This window comes from Watersipora subatra, chromosome 5, assembly GCF_963576615.1.
Source record: "Watersipora subatra chromosome 5, tzWatSuba1.1, whole genome shotgun sequence".
NCBI classification, from domain to species: Eukaryota; Metazoa; Bryozoa; class Gymnolaemata; order Cheilostomatida; family Watersiporidae; genus Watersipora; species Watersipora subatra.
In genome coordinates, this window is record NC_088712.1 from 34,072,594 (window position 1) to 34,090,611 (window position 18,018).

At 34.7% G+C, this 18,018-nt stretch overlaps 1 protein-coding gene across 4 annotated transcripts in view; it reads left to right on the forward strand.

Annotated features, from left to right (window-relative positions):
• Positions 1–857: 857 nt before the first annotated feature.
• The window catches only part of LOC137396212 (5'-3' exonuclease PLD3-like), a 60,576-nt gene continuing 43,415 nt past the window's right edge, over positions 858–18,018 (forward strand). Inside the window, exons 1-4 of one of the 4 annotated variants that reach the window (XM_068082389.1) lie at positions 858–976; positions 11,079–11,146; positions 15,538–15,712; positions 16,961–17,081. In XM_068082389.1, the coding sequence (XP_067938490.1) occupies positions 11,132–11,146; positions 15,538–15,712; positions 16,961–17,081 (311 nt within the window). In that variant the 5' untranslated portion in view covers positions 858–976; positions 11,079–11,131. Of the gene's footprint in view, positions 1,005–11,078; positions 11,147–15,537; positions 15,713–16,960; positions 17,082–18,018 lie in introns of all 4 variants that reach the window. The other 3 variants (XM_068082390.1, XM_068082392.1, XM_068082393.1) reach the window with 3 other exon arrangements.

The following is an 18,018-nucleotide window of genomic DNA, read 5'->3' on the forward strand; positions in this document are numbered from 1 at the left end:
TGAGAAGACTCCTTCCTTGTATTACACTCTGAAAGCATGCATCATGACAATAGTTTGATCATTCGTAATTGAACATTGTACAGCGAGTGCATTCTTGTAAACCAGGGAGACTAGACTCTTTCTATTACTCGGCATGTTTCTGCAACTCATTTATTTTACAATTTCACTGATAGTTAAAGCACTTACAATTATTACCTGTGTTTGGCTTTACCCATCTCTTATATTTGATGCTGTCAGGCTTCAGATAACGCACCCAAATGTTGCAATACAATCACATAACTCGCAGCCAGCTCATATCTTTACAAGTGATATTGCAAACATCTTTGCACCAACAAGACTGATTACGGTGTTAATCTGTACACCAATTTGAGTTGGCTTCTCTGTAAAAAGACACTTGGAGAGCAGATAACTACTAACTAAAATAACTAGAACCAACTTCAACAAATTCCGACAAGTACACGGCGTAGGTTGTTTGTACGTATGTATTAATTTGTAATTCAAATCATGTTAAATATTAGGCTCCATGATTTCCACGGCTGTGATCTCTTTTGTGTATAGAGCTATTTTTGTTAGAGTGCTACCAAAGCAGATGTATAATTATGCAAGGTAACTATATTCTGTACAGACGTTATGTGTGCTGTATGCACTTCTTACTTGTTATTTTAGTACTTCAACTAAATTTAAAACATTTGCACATTTTGTAGCGAGCATTCCGTGCCAGCAAATCGCTTTGAACAGTATCTTACGATCTATCGCGGTTTCAAGCTTCTTCGACTGATTCGGTGGTATTGATCACGTGATATCATCAAACCGAAACCGCATGGATATTGGTTATTATTGATTGGTCACCTAGATTAAGCTACACAGATTCGTGTTCATATCTTTGCGAAGATTATTCAGTCAGAATTCGCTATAATAGTTAATTAAGGTTTAGCGACTGAGGAACCTACACAACACACACTGGAGCAAGTAAACTGTACGAGTCTATTGTATTATCAATCATTGTGAGTTTTAGGTGTTTTATCATGGCTTTTTTTTCTTTTATAAAAACCGTTTCACTTTGTCACATTTTTTAAAAAGCTATTGTTAATGAGTGAAAGTTTGGCAGTATTATTATTATTGTTGTTACTATTATGATCATCATTATAACTAAGTAGTTCTGTTCCAACCAGAGGGTGTGATGGTGAGGGAGTAATAGTCGTAGACACCGGGGTATCATTCGTCGTAGGTAGTTAAGCTACAATAGTAAAACTTTGTAGCAAGACTTTCGATTGACATTTTCCATATAATCTTTAGCATTTTGTTCGAAAAAAGCGAAGATAGTTTTATCTTTGTACACATATTTGCAAATGAAGAGTTTATACCTTCTGCTCGTAATTAGAAGACAGCGCTCGATATGGAACTGTATCAAAATGCCGTCTAGGTTCAAGGGCAAGTAGAAGCTACATAGGATTTCTTTTCAGGTATACACTTTTTGTGGGTGTAGTTTTGTATCATTTAAATAAGGAGACTCTTACAAAGTTGTACGAGCAAAGCTGCATGACTAACAATGAGCTTTTTACTGTATGATAACTCATCTGAGGTAGAAAATCATGCATACGCGTTTGTGTCTATCATTGCAAAATAATCGATCAACATGAGCATGTTTCGTACCTTACTTGTTTAACGTGATAAAATCATTACCATCGTTTGATAATTTGGTGTTATAATATCTAACCAATTACCTTGGGCCTATTAAATAATCATACACATGTTACCTTGAAAGCCTTCACTGTAGAATTTTATTTTTATAATGGCTTGTGGGTTACTAATAAAACCCAAGGCTGCTTTATTTTAGCTCTTATGCTTGTCTCATAGTTGCTTACTTTGTAGAAGACAAATATCGACTTGGACAAAAATGAGATGAATAGGCGTTATAGTTTAGTCGGTCAATACCACTTCGAATTGCGATTTAATGACGCTCGTAAAACGATAGAATATGGTTGAATAGCGGCCAAAAGACTGCGAGGTTCTAGTATTTTAAGTTAATGATAACAGTTAACTGAAGGTGTATAAGTGTTCTGTTTGTAATTATTATCGATCAGATTGGCACACAAAGAAGAGAACAATTACACTATATTTACAGTATAGCTAATGCTAGTAAAATAGAAGTATATAAGATTTACATGCGCATTAACCAAGATATCTTTTTGAATGAATTTTTATCCAATTAAATTCAGATCTTGACACGCGATCACTTCTAAATATGAGTTTTCGGTATACAATGTAAACTAACCAAATAACTGTTTCAACATTCAAAGAAATTTCCAGCCTATGATGCTCAAAGGCGTTTGAGTCATAACAGTTTGAGTCGTAACAGTTTGAGTCGTAACAGTTTGAGTCGTAACAGTTTGAGTCATAACAGTTTTTATGTAAAAGTTGAAAAGCTGGTAGAAATTTAAAATTACATCCAAAAATAACAAAATATAGAAATTAACTTATTCTAGCTATATCTATGAGTTGGAGTAATTAACACCATAAATTTCTATTGCTCACTCTCTGAACCTAGGCATTACCGAGTGTATACTTCTACTGGTTTGTCTCTAAAGCAAAGTAACGATAACGTTTCTTTTTACATAACCTTTCTTTACTAGTACACTTTTTACATATAATTTAGAATTATTTTTTACATAGTTCAATATTGTATATGTTTTGCATAGTTCAATATTGTATATGCAATGCATTTACTTTGATAGGGTGTGGGTGATTACTTGAGATATTTATCATTGTTAGACTCCAGAACAAAATACAAAATATTTTTACTGAATTAGTTTTACAGAACTACATAATATGGTGGTTTCAAAATACAAAGTAAATGTTGGAATGGAATAACTTTGTATGTTGAACATTGACTCGGTTCATTCAGTATAACCTAAAAATCTCATCGATTCATTGTACTTTGATACCACTGTGAGAAAGCCATCTGGGGCTGAGCCGGTCTACAGACTTTAGACCGGTGTAGAGCAGGAGCGATTGTGGTTGGATGCACTTCCTAGCACAATTCATAGTAGTGTTAGTAACCATAGTCCCTCAATCGCGACATTCAACACATCCAACCACTTGACATCCAACACATCCAACCACTTGACATCCAACACATCCAACCACTTGACATCCAACACATCCAACCACTTGACATCCAACACATCCAACCACTTGACATCCAACACATCCAACCACTTGTGTAACACGAACTACCGATCTACCGATCATAAGCCTCCTAACCACTGAATCACGGCTGCTCCCTAATACATGTAACCTACTTGTGTAAACACTCGGACATGTAGCAGCAAGACAGATTTCTATTTGTCATTGCAGATACCTTGACAAACAGTATATTCAGCATTGTAATCAACCCTCTATGGCTACTAAATCAATCAATAATGGGTTTTCATAGCTTAATCGCTAGTAGTACGACTCTATACCAGCACCATGTGACTACCCTTTTTGACAAAAACTGATCTTTGGAACAAACAGTTATCATTGAAAAGAAGATGAGGACATACTTATAAACTTTTTAACGTAACTACACATATTAACAACCCTGTTTAACGGTGTCATCAGCGTCTTATATTATCATAGAATACAGAAATGAACATATATACTGTTATTATTATTATCCATTAATAAGCTATAGAGTATTTCACCTGCTTTTCAGTTAGCTGTTTGTAACACTAGTTCACTTTTGGAGCTTTTTTCCTTATGCTTTGCTCGGATATGATGTTGCGCTTTTTTAAAATATACCATTTCCAGATACTATCTTGTACAGCATATTTTACTAATGTAAAGATGATCGCTGCATTGCATCTTTTGAGTAAGTATTGACTACTTAAAGTTACTTAACTTATATAAACTTTTATTAAAATTATTTTACTTTATTTTTTGTCATTACATCCTACCCAGTTTATATATATATAATATATATATATTATATATAATGTATATTATATATATATATTTCTCAAAGTATGTCCATATGTGTATTCTAGGTTTGATTGTCCGGCTATAGCAATTATTAGAATAGTTGTAGCTGGACAACAATGCAGACGCAAAGTCATGGCTTACCCCCATTAGAAGCCTATCTTATTAAGCAGCTAACTAAGCAGCTAAGTATGTAACTTGATCCACCAACGTAAACTTGACTTAACCACCTTAAAGCTATTGTTATGATACTCTGTCAAATTCTGTTGAACAGCGTGATGTTCATTACTTCTACATTACTTTATGTCTAGCTCAGTTGTTGATGAAAACATTTGCGGGCTTGTTGGTCACTCATGCTTGGTACTTTGAAACCTTGTTGATGGCATTGCAGAAGATGATTGTTCGACTTTAAACTCCTTTGTCCTCTGTTTGCTCTTTTGAATTAGGGTCAAACCTATAATATCAGACGCTTTAGACTTCCTAATGAATCCTCAAACCCCTTTTATTCATACTTTGATTTATTTTGGTTTTTGAGATTGTGAGGTCATATTGTGATATTGTGAGGTCATATTCTGATGCTCACATAATAGTACTCGCAGCCAGGGAGAGCTCCTCTAGACAACAGTTCTACTAACTCTATTTATTCGTACTCTAGTATCCATGTGATTGCTTACACCAGCGCACTATCAGCCCTTTCCATGACTATTAAAAAGCACTTACAGTATGATTTGTGAAGCGCTTCCATTAGTATACTGAGTAGTAATTGTAGTCTAAAAGGATTGACGATTATTTGTTTTTTTTTTAAATATCGTAATGTGATAGTTCATTGCACACAGTTTCCATATCTATGTTGGGTTTTCCATTGTTTACGATGGCTAGTGTCTTTTGCAGGGTGCATGAACACAGTATTTATCAGTAATCATTCGTTTCCTCACAATATTTACTAATAAGACAGTCAAAATTGGTTCATGGCAATCAACAAGCCTTGAGACAGGGCAAAGATGAGGTTCATGCCCTTGTTGTCCTCATGCCCTCCTTCATGCCCTCATAGCTTGTTGTCACTCATATTTGCACTAACAATAATGTTAAGATACCCTGATTGCCTTAATATACCAATATACCGCTTTAGTTACTAGATTCCATGCTCGAGGACATCGAGCCATTTGCTTTCAGATCACCACTTCTACAGAATCTTTCATTTATATTATGCAAACCAAACTTATTTATGTCATTATTATTCTCTATGCTGATTGCTGCCACTCTGTCAAATTAATAAATGCTAGTGACTGGTGAAAACATTGTTATCATTCACGCATGACTTGGTACCAATAAGCGACCAATGCTTGCGAGTTGCTCCTAGTAAAATATGCAATATATGTCTTTTTGGAATTCTCTGTGGTTCGTGTGAAAGAATTTCGAAGAGATAATATATTGTGTTGCGTAATTGGGTTCGTGATAAACATTTAGTCCTAGTAGATATCCATAGACTTGAAGTTATCCCCTACTGGCTGCTACCAGTGATTTGTGACCTACATGTTAATTCCTCTATCGGAGACCTGCGAATGAATACAATACATGTAACTAATTTTGAGCATACAACACGCTTGTTATAAAGAAAGAGCTTATTTTTTATTTTAGTTTTCTGCAGTAGTACATTGTAGAATTGCTTTTCGATTTTAAGGTAGTTTTGTTGATGCCCGCATGACATTTTTTGTTGGCAGTTGTAAGAGATAATAGAATTGCGATGTTATTGCAACAGAGAAGAAGTTTGTGTGTGTCATCCCTATTACTTACCACTTTATTGTTAGCATATATTTCGGTCATTCATGTGGCTCATTTTAAATTTAGTAGTGCCTTCAGTTTGTTAGATGTTTTTCAATAAGTAGCATGGCTGTTGATGTACTAGTTACGACTGTCAGTGCTCCTTGAAACTGCATTGTATTCTTGGTGTATTGTATTGCTATATCATTTTGATTTTTGCTTTCACCTCCAGTTCGTATCTGATCAAAACTAGTTAAACCATTTTTCATGAACTTCAATTGGTTGTCTGACTTGTAACCGTAGGGATTCGACCTGTAGTAGACGCACTTATAACATATACCTCCTATAACTTATACCTCCTACTAAAAATTCCACTGTCATACAGCCAAAGAGATATTGGAAAAAAAGAAAGGGTACTGATGGTTGAGAAATGCAATATTAGCAGTCAAATGGCACTGTAGTGCAATAGGATAACTGCAATGGTAGCTGTAATGTACTGGGTGTTATTATATACAACAAATAGCAATAATGAAAGGAAAAGATTATATGTTTATATCTCTCCCCCTGCAATAGGAGAAATGCAATATTGGCCAATATTAGAAGTAAAATGCACTGATATTATTAGAATAACCAATATTATTAATATAGTAATAATATAAAACCAATGCACAATTTTGTTTACATTTCAAAACGTCATAGCTAGCAATATCAAGAAGTTGCGATATTTATATAGATTTTTTTGAAAATCTGTACTACGTAGTCATTGTTCTGTAGTCATCCAAACTTTAAATAAATAATTAAATATTGTAATAACCTCATGAGGATCGTTAGAAAAAAAATCATCATCATTTCCTTTACTTACACTGCGTTGGACATCAGTTAGAATACCAAAGTACTCAAATTGTCTAAAATGTCAGTTACTTTGAAATCGGCAAAAATGAAATGATTTCAGTACTCCTACGTTAATTACATAAATCTTCGGTAATTCGACAATGCTATAGACTGGTGAAATGTGCATGGTATTTTTCTGTGAACTGCACACGACTTAATCGTTCTATTCTCTGTCGCTCGGCGTTTCAATTCCCGGTCTTAACTTTTATTAAACCAAGCTGGTCAAGCGTTTTGTGAAGAATTTCAGCCAAATTAATTTGTCTATTTGTGTATAATCCGTTCAGATGGGTATGTTTTAAGAAAATTTTGACAATTTACAAAGACTTGATAACATATTTAAATAGGCTTATATGTGTTTTGCATCGTTATTATACTTTAACGACTCTACAAAATGATGGTTAAATTTGTTGATGAGATTTCGAAACAAGGGTTCGTCTCATTGTTGATGAATAATTTTCATAAGTTGTGTGCACATGCATTTATTATAAAAGCCCTCAAACTTCGCATCCGCTCGTTTGGAAATGGGATAACGTAAACTCCAATCAACATAAAAAAAATTTTGTTAAGTTTTTGCTTCCTACTACTCAAAACATTCCATATAACGTAAAGTCGGGCTAGTTTTCAAATTCGATTTGAATGTTAATCTATATCATCACACTTACGAAAGGAAATACGACGTGTGTATAGAGTTTTATACCTGTTATATATACAAATTTTGCAACAATTTAGTTCATCATAATAGATCGCCAGATGTGTCGACAAAACAGAGAATAGAGTAGCTGCGCTTTGTTCATAACTACAAAGGCGATCAATTGGTGCAGGTGTTACAGTGTCGGTCTACAAATCTAAATGTCACGAGTTGAAATATCGTCGAAAGTTCTCTCTTATCCTAACCCTTATCCTTGAGCCCTGAAGTGATTGTGAATGTACGTCGAATATCTGCGTTCCCCATCAACTTATTGTAAAATTACCGCATTCATAGTCTGTAAAACCAGTGAAATTGATCAGAAAAATAAGACAAGTTGTCAATGCAAACTAATAATATTACAGTTACGATACAGCCAACAATTAAAAAGTTAAGTGTAGTTTTTTCTTTCTCTATGCTCAATGAAATGAGTTTGGCAAGCTCTTGGAACGCAATTCACATGACTGTATTTTACTGTTCTTATAAAGTAAAACCCCTATAACGTAAACGTTACTGGAACGGATTATTTACGTTATAGCAGCGCATACTGTATCACCATGATCACCTCTAATATCGCTGCCAAAAGTCAGACTACGTGTGGGCATTATGTGAGTCACGGATATTCCGTCTATACGTCCCCCAAGCAATTACACTTCTACATCACACCATTTATGTCTGTGAGGGGCTGTTACTCTGAAGAGCTTGCGGTGGCCTCAAGAGGGATTCTCTTTAGAATACTAGGCTAAGGGGCGAAGTGCGATCATGTAGTGATTACAGGCTCTGTTCTATTTGTAATCATTTTGTTGATTTGAGCGTGATCACAGACTAGCCTTCATTTATACTTATGCCTTACAACAATTATTGACAGTTTTGTGGAGGTTTTGCCCCAGGTAATTCAAGAGAACTCTCTTTCCCGAGTACATTGATCCATTCCGGAGCCTACTGTAATTGGCATCTAATGTTACCAGTCATGTATACACCCGGCACTAAGCATATGTAAAAGACAATATTCTACTGTGAAGTACATGCAGCCTGCAGCACCGGGTGTCTATTCTTGCCAGTTCTTGTGAGCTTATTAACGACCGCCTACTCAATATTTTTGTTGCAGTTCTTCTCAACATTATCACGGGAAGCAATGCTCAACTTTTGTTGAGTGAACCATTATTGCTATTAAAAACCTAAAGAAAAGTAATGTTACAACTTACTATAAATTTTATTAAATTCTTATTCTAATAGGTTCTAATAGGTTCTAATAATTCTTAGGTTCTTATTAAATAAATAAAATTCATCTTTTAACATTTGTCAAGGGCATATTTTGGTGTGAGATTAGATACCAGTGCCAATTTTAATGGCAACTGACGATAAGGCAGGTACTTGAGGCAGGTGACTCTGATGGAAGAGGCCAGTTTATATGGTTACACAGCTGTTACATGCTGCTCTTCAACATTATTTTAGCGCAGCCTGGTTAGATACACTTCCAGATATATAGTTGACTATGATATATTATTGATAACATAACCACCTGATGTTCAAAATCTGGTCATTTCCCAATAATCTTGGCTTTATTGACATCCAATCTAGAGGCTAAATTGACAAAGTTAGCTACTGTTCGCTTTTAACAGTGGCTAACAGTGTTCACTTTTAGCTTTTTTACATTTCTTTCGACTGAATTTTACTTAGTCGTCTCAATGTGGTTAATTTTATAATTGGTTTGAATTCGTAGTATTTATTTTATTATTCGTAATATTTCATAAGTAAAAACAACTATTTATGGTAAATGATCACAATTCAACACACAATACTTACATATTATAATTCTTAACCACCTAGTTTTAATTTGTGGTTTATTATTTTACAATATATGATGCCGTTTTTACAGCAAAAAGCGTAGTAAATAAAATAGCAGTAATTTTTATACCTAATACAGGTATTGTGATTGATCCTTGTGTTACACTTTGCAAGCTTTCACTGAAGCTGCTATCAATAGCAAGCTTACATAGTAATATTTATTACTATTATAGTTTATTACTATTATAGCACTATTATAGTTTATTACTATTATAGCACTATTATAGTTTATTACTATTATAGCACTATTATAGTTTATTACTATTATAGCACTATTATAGTTTATTACTATTATAGCACTATTATAGTTTATTACTATTATAGCACTATTATAGTTTATTACTATTATAGCACTATTATAGTTTATTACTATTATAGCACTATTATAGTTTATTACTATTATAGCACTATTATAGTTTATTACTATTATAGCACTATTATAGTTTATTACTATTATAGCACTATTATAGTTCATTACTATTATAGCACTATTATAGTTTATTACTATTATAGCACTATTATAGTTTATTACTATTATAGCACTATTATAGTTTATTACTATTATAACACTATTATAGTTTATTACTATTATAGCACTATTATAGTTTATTACTATTATAGCACTATTATAGTTTATTACTATTATAGCACTATTATAGTTTATTACTATTATAGCACTATTATAGTTCATTACTATTATAACACTATTATAGTTCATTACTATTATAGCACTATTATAGTTTATTACTATTATAGCACTATTATAGTTTATTACTATTATAGCACTATTATAGTTTATTACTATTATAGCACTATTATAGTTCATTACTATTATAGCACTATTAGAGTTTATTACTATTATAGCACTATTATAGTTTATTACTATTATAACACTATTATAGTTTATTACTATTATAGCACTATTATAGTTTATTACTATTATAACACTATTATAGTTTATTACTATTATAACACTATTATAGTTTATTACTATTATAGCACTATTATAGTTTATTACTATTATAGCACTATTATAGTTTATTACTATTATAGCACTATTATAGTTCATTACTATTATAGCACTATTATAGTTTATTACTATTATAGCACTATTATAGTTTATTACTATTATAGCACTATTATAGTTTATTACTATTATAGCACTATTATAGTTTATTACTATTATAGCACTATTATAGTTTATTACTATTATAGCTCATTACTATTATAACACTATTTGAGTTTAGCAGAACTTGATCTATCATTATTACTATTATTATTATCATCATTACTACTATTAAATTCTTATTTCTGTCACTTTTGTTCATGTTTTGTTAAAAATTAGATTTAGCATTACTGTATATTTGTTTGCATTCTATCTTAGAATCCCGAAGTTTAAAAAAAATAGCAGTACATGCCGCAGACAAATATACAGGTAGACAGATATTTTCTACTATTATAATATACATATTGATACCCCTGCTTAATGTTCAGCTGATAATCACATACATGACTCTACAAGTACCTGTTTAGCCTGCCGGGCTATAAGAGTCTTGATTTACAGCAATATTGATTTTGCATAATGAACCACTAATATAGTTTACCAGGCACTGACTCCTCTTGTCATTCCAGTGAATGACAGGATTCTAGTCACCAGGATTCTAGTCACCATTAATTTCTCATAAACCTACATAAAAAGTAATGATCACAGGCTATCGGTGTGCGGATCACAGACTTATTGCTTTGAATGTTGTAAAGTATGTCAATGTCAAACCAATGTCAAGAATTGAATTCTTACTAGATTTCTTCTATTTTATATTGCAGCGTTTTTTCTGCTTGTTGACCTAATTTACTGTTTCACTGATACCTTTTTATAGGTTGTGTTTAATATTACTGTTTAATATTAATCTTATCTTTGTTGGATATTTTGTAGTCAGATAAGAATGAATAAGCTGACTCAGAAATAGTTGACTTTTGGGAGGCACGATGATCAACAATGATGTAAGTATTCAGTTAAGTTCAAGGTCAAAATAGTGTCACTATGTAAGTGTCACTATGTAAGTGGCAGCCAACGTAGTGACACTGATTTGGTGTTTTTACATCTGATAAACAAGCCAAGTTTAGAGATTTCCATTGTACCATTTCCCATTCAAGTTAGCTTGTCTTTTACAAGATTTTGTACAGTCAAACCTCTTGGCTATGAGAAGTTTTAATGGTTTCTAGTTTGCGTGCGGTAGCTGTTTTTAAAGATGAACTTCCATAAAATTTTAGTAGATTTCACTAGAAAATATCGGCATTTTTCTATCAATTACAATAAACTCGAGTAGGTTCATGAAACGGAGTAAGTTCATGAGCCAGAGTATGTTCATGAACTTCCATAGGTTTATGAACATACTCGAGTTTATGTGGTTCCGGAACAACTAGGTTTTATCTACTAAAATAAACCAGTAATAAAAAACAGTAACTCAACAAAATAAATCAATAAATTCAATAATTAGAATATATCTACTAACGTTTATGAAATTTGGGTATTGGTTATTCAGCTGTATGGAGACCCATGACCCCTTCAGCAAAGGATACCCCAGCGCGTGTAAATGCATGGATTAAATATTGAACTCTGCCTTGAATCAATTTTGTCACCATCCAAAGTTTACATTTGCCTCGAGAGCTAGCTGAGGCTTTGCAATGAGCGTTCAACCACTATGTTTCCATGATGCGCAGTGCTTCGGAGTTGCGCTACCTCCGAATCATGGAAACGGCGTCTTCGCACTGAAATCACTGCGCACTGATCAGTGCGAAGCCAGTGCAAATTCGCAGCAAGGAAACAGCGACTGCGCAGTGGCTGCGCATAGCTCTCATGCCGCGGAGACAGATTTTTCGATGGCCATAAACTAGTACAAAGGTTGTTCTGCTAATCTTGTTTTTTCACTATTCTTCCGATCTTCTTTCACATAAATTTAATTATAGTCTGCATTCACGAGGATGATAAGGTGATTACTTTCCTGGACTTTGTTATCGATGCCAACACTTCGAAAAATAGGTGGCAAGTCCTAAATTAACGTTTAAATAATATATTACTTAAAAATACTTATTAAAAATATATTACTATGTAAAAAGTGTGTTAAGGTATGTAAAACCTTGTGAATGTGTATTGTAAATAAAAGTATAATGACGACAGAATAATAAAAAAGACTGTTTATGACGTTCGGTATCCGTGATCGATTCTATTTCTCCATCAGGTGATTCGATTTATACAATTTCTCTTCTCTGGCTAATTTGCGGTATTTGCTGAAAACCACTGCGCAGCATGGAAACGTACAATCCCCTCGACTTCGGAGGGGGCTGCTTCGCAGTACTGCGCACCATGGAAACATAGTGAACGTTTCAGCGTTTAACTGTCCGATTCTGGCTGACAAAATGACACTGACAAGTTGAGTGCTAATGAGCTCATAGCGAGAGGCCAGAGCATCCACATCGCTAATAATTAATAGCTCACGTATGGTTTGTGTCCCAGTTGTCAGACATCTATGAATTTAATATAACTTACAAATCACACTCCCTATTCATTGTAGTTCTATAGTAATCTATACCTTGAGGCATCCTTCCTCAAGGGTAGTTGTTCTTGCAGTAACATACTGTAATTTCAGTATCCATAAAGTCTTGTATCCATAAATCCAAGAAAACCGTGTAAAACATTTATATAAATGAGAGCTGGTTGTAGTCAGTCCCCTTATTAAAGATGGCCGGTAAACTGATAGGCGCGTTGCTAATTATTGTATATTACAATTTATTCACAACGTTGGTGAATTCTTTGAAGGTTATTCATGTTTGAAGGCTTGTTTGTGATTACAGTCAACTGTCATTAAGAAGGACCTGTTAGTAAAGATATTGTATAGGACGAACAGATTTTGGTATAGCCGCTGCAATGAAAGTGCAGTTACGTTCAAACAGTTCATAATCGATTTATAATCATTTTTACTGGTAATTTAGGAAATTATTAATCGTGAGAAACAGATGTCTATTGTCGCTGTTTATATAAATCACATTGTTTGTGTGCTTTTCTTTGATGGCGAAATATACTTTTATGTGACATTTTATACAAAATATTTATTAAATAACTACAACAAATGTTTCAAGGAGTCACCTATTTGATATTAAGTAAAACAAAAGTGGCAACACATTCTTAAAAAATTTGCTTTTTCAGCTGTTGCTTTTACAACTGCTCAGAAATCTTTTTTACAGGCAAAATATTTACACTATACGCAGTGTAGTATAGGGCACAGCGTATAGCGTATAGTGCAATGTTAAACCCAACTATCCACCACCCCAATTAGTCTGTTTTAACGAGGGTCTAGTATATTTCTTGTGTTTTTACTTTGTCTTTCACACTACCTTTAGCTATCTTTGGTTATGCCGAGTTGAAGCTTAGAAATGCTTGTAGGTTTATTCTTCGATTAAATTTTATCAACCCGTTAGACTGTTAAAGATCGAATCACCATAAGCTCTTGCTAGCTGCAGTTAGCTCGTGCTTGCAAAGGTTTTACAATGGTGTCAGAAAGTCTTCGTCCGCCTCAAACCTCGCCGGCGATTTCAGGCAAATTTGTTGTGGTAGTCATACAGTGGGATTAAACCCTGACAAATCATGCATCATTTAAAAGGCAATTATCTGTAGATCTTGTTCACACTCTCAACGATGAAATTAGTGTCAATCAGGGATCAATAATCAATTTTAAACCAATCAATGCCAATCAGTGCGCATTAACTCATTTTCAAATAAAAGATGACAAAAACAACAAAAAACAACTGTCCGACATGGTCGCGTACTTGCTCGGCGTTTTTTGGCAAACCAAAGTTTGACCAGCAAGGAATTAAAGACAGATTGGAAGGAGATATGTGGAGCTGACATGGTAAGGTCATCTGTCAGACAGCGGCTTTTGGAAGCTGGTCTCGGTGGATGCAAAGCCTGCAGCACAGCCGCAAGAAACCACTATTAAATAACAGGCAGCAGAAGCTACTCTCTGTCTTGGGCACGCTCGCACAAAGATTGGACAGAGGAGCACTGGACTCGAATGATCTTCAGCGATGCGTTGACATTTACCCTCTCATCCACTGTCAAACATCCAGCATCCGTGATTGTCTGGGGTCGCATGGCAGCTACAGATGTGGGACCGCTACATCTGATTGATGATACTGTGAATGCAGCTGCTTACAAAGAGATTTTAGGCAACAAGCTTATTTCCTCTGCACGGTCTCTCCTTTCAGAAGGAGAGTGATTGTTCCAGAATGATACTGCACCGTGCCACAGAGCAAAACAGTGAAGGAATGGTACCCGTCAGAACGATGTGGAGAGAATGGAATGGCCACCCCAAACACCTGACCTCAACCCTATTGAGAACCTGTGGAAGTGGCTGGCAGTCCTTTTGGCAGAAAAAAAGGCACCAGCTAATAAAAGAAAGCTGAAGGAAAACATTTGTTGCTGGTTTCATGTTATCAACCCTCAAGAGCTAGCGAGGCTTGTTCACAGCATGCCCAAAAGCTGCATAAGGGTTATAGGCAGCTAAGGCTATCCGGATGAAATATTAAACTGTGAAACAACCACAATGGCCCTTTTCAGGGTCCCCATAACAGTGCAAGAGTGCGTTCTTTTCAATTTAGAAAATAATTAAAAGGAGACTGTAAAAGAACTTGCGATGACTTATTTTCATGAATTATTAGGCAGTTGATACAGTAAAAGTTTGGCAATTTTAACAACTAGTTATTTGTATTCTTCAGACCATTAAGATTGTTTTGATATACAGTTTTATGAATGCATCACCAAATCTACCCAAGTTATGATGAACTTATTGCAGAGTTACACTCATTTGAACAGGCGGTCAAAGGCTTTCTGACACCACTATAGCTCACCTAAGGACCACTTATAATGTGCTTAGCCTTTTCTTCCTATCAACTAATTCTGTTATTGTTTTATGAGTGTTACTAGCGATGTTTAGCCAGCCATTCTTTTGAGATGTATAATGGATGATGAACGGTGCGCCAACTCGATGGCTTGGGTCAAACATCAGTGCCTTTTAGTATCCAGTCTGGTTAACCAACCGTTTAATTAGAATATTCTAGACCAGGCCAAAGTACGCGACTAGCATTTCCTATTCTCTAAACATCAATAATATGACAAGTAAAGCTATTAACTTCTGACACATGAGGACCCTTGATCTCTCAACTTGTCATAGTTTCCTCTATCATATATGTTCCTGCTTTAACTGATAATCTTATTTCTTAGGATTGATTTTTATGCCTTGACTCAAGAGTTGAGAATTACTCGACCTGCAAATCAATATTCAAATTGACTTGTTGGCAGCTCCTTGAATTTATATAATAACCTACGAATGTTTTAGACAAGTTGTGATGAGAGGGTGCACCTCAATGAGAATGACATAATCACCAATGAGACAGCCAATGGCGGTGTAGGTGTGAGACGACCTTGGCCTAAGACCAAATCAGACACCCTGCTTCAGGATGCTCAAGCAGAAGATGAGAAACCAAGCAAGTCCGTGTGCAATAGAATTCAAGGTACGTTCTGTCTATGATCATCCGTCACTTGCAGAGCTTGTTCTTTTACCGTCTTCTGTAAGATTTTTTATTACCTTCTATCGAAAAGCGAATCCTGTGGAATCACTTTTCGATAGACCCTTTCAAGATCTTTTATTTACTTAAACATTTTTGGCTTGAGTAATTATTTGTGATTCACACGCGTGCGCAAGCGTACTTCGTTGCTAAAAGTTTCTCTTTCTTTGCGTGAAAAGTATTTAAAATGGCTACACATGAAATTTATTGCTCTGCTAAAAACTGGTTCGGGCGCTAACTAAGGCTAGTTAGTCGACTGGTCAAGAAAGGAGAAAGATTTCAGGTCAGAAGACACTGAAATTGACAGCTTGTAGAAACTGAAACTAGTCAAAATTAAAACTACAGACAGATTGCAACTGGGAGCTGAGGCTATGAAACTAATGATGCTTAATAAGTTTTTTTTTGAAATAGTATAAAAATTGCTTGTTTATGTGACTTGTTTTTGAACATATATATTTGTAACATCCGATAGATTATTATTTTACAACTTATAGCAAATTTGTACTGTTAAAAAATAAAGTAAAACTAAAATTTGTGTTTACCATGTGTTATAAGAGCAGTGTCTGTCTGACCGTCTCGTCTGTTTGTTTGACCGTCTGTCAATCCGTCGCCAGGGTTCAAGGTTAGGATAAAAGATAGCGTTCGACGAGACTACAGTTTGTGACATTTAGCTTGGCATACCCACCCGCACCAATCGATCGTCTTTAAGTATTTCTGAATAGTTGCACACATACTTATTCTCTGTGCTCTATCGCCACAACTGACGATCTCTCACAGCGAACTAGACTGACAGGGTACTAGCATATATATACTAGAGATAACACTAGACATCACCTTTTTACTAAATGAGCCAATAGAGAAAATAGTGTGTTAAGACTAGTAGCCAAGAGATTCACATTATTCAAATCGAATTGACACTACGTTACATGAAATTCTTTACGTAGTACGACGTGAAAACTCTATGTAAATTCTATAAAAGTAAATTGGAGTTTACTTTATAGGAGTGTCTACTGTAATCTGTGGTGACTGTTCAGACTAGCTAAGACTTTCCACGGGGTGAAGGATAGCAGCCTTGCTTATGAGGTTCATCAGTAGACAATTAAAGTTGCCCGAGTAGCTTCTTGTCCTTTCTCTACCCCTCAACTTGTCTTTCCAGTATGACTAGGTTCACCTCAGACTCGCTTTATATTTCAGGTGCGATATTTCCTATCATCGTGCTAGGCATCATTCTAGGTCTAGTCGTTATGCTCTTCATCATCAACTCTTCTGAAAACGATACAGTCGTGGTCTCATATACGTGTGACACAGGCTGCAGGTATGTGCAGAATACAAGTGATAGTTTTATATTCTTGTGACACATGATGCAATTGTGTGCAGAAGATATAGTGGTAACTCCGTGAATTTGTGACACATAGTGTGGTTACCAAATTTGCTACGAATACAGCAATTGTGACTTGTTATTGAGTTTATCTTTATATAAAGTGATTGTAATGCAGTAAATATAGAGGAGTCATTTTTAGCTCTCAAGCTTATGCCTAAAACTCACATAAGTAATAGTTGAATTTTGGTGGAATTTTTTAGGAAACTTGGTTGAATATAAACCAGTTGCAATCCCTATTGCTAGGCTGAATTATTTGCCTTTTAGTTATGTTTGACAAAATTAATAGTTTAGTACAAATTACACATTAAATGCCTTTTACTATCTCCAAACAGGTTGTTGAAAATTATTTTGATATTTTAATTTTTAAAAGAGCCTCTCGGATATGAGATAATACCTACAATTTATCTTCCAACTATACAGGTGTATGATATGACACATTGTTGCATTATTCCGAACCACTAGTTGATAAATACTGTAAAACCTTTAATTGAACGCCAGTGGAGTTATAAAGTTAGTGGGAAGTGGAGTTATGAGCATCGATCCATTGTAAGCCGTGTTGAGATAGCCGTGAGGCTGCTATTAAATAACATGCTAGAAATCTGCATATTTTTTAGGTAAGGAGACAATTATATATTCATGACCAGGTGACATAAACGAACCATACTTGTATTACATGCAGAAACAAAAATTAACGTAGTTGAAACAAAAATATTTCCATCGTTTGCTCGAATTGCTGCGTTCTGATTGCTGCTTTTGATGGAACGAACATTCTCTAGTTGTCCAATACCTTCCGCAGTGTCTTCTGGCCTCAACTCTTCTTGTGCACTGCTGAACTAGTCGATATCAGCGTCCAAACAATTTTTTGGTAAAG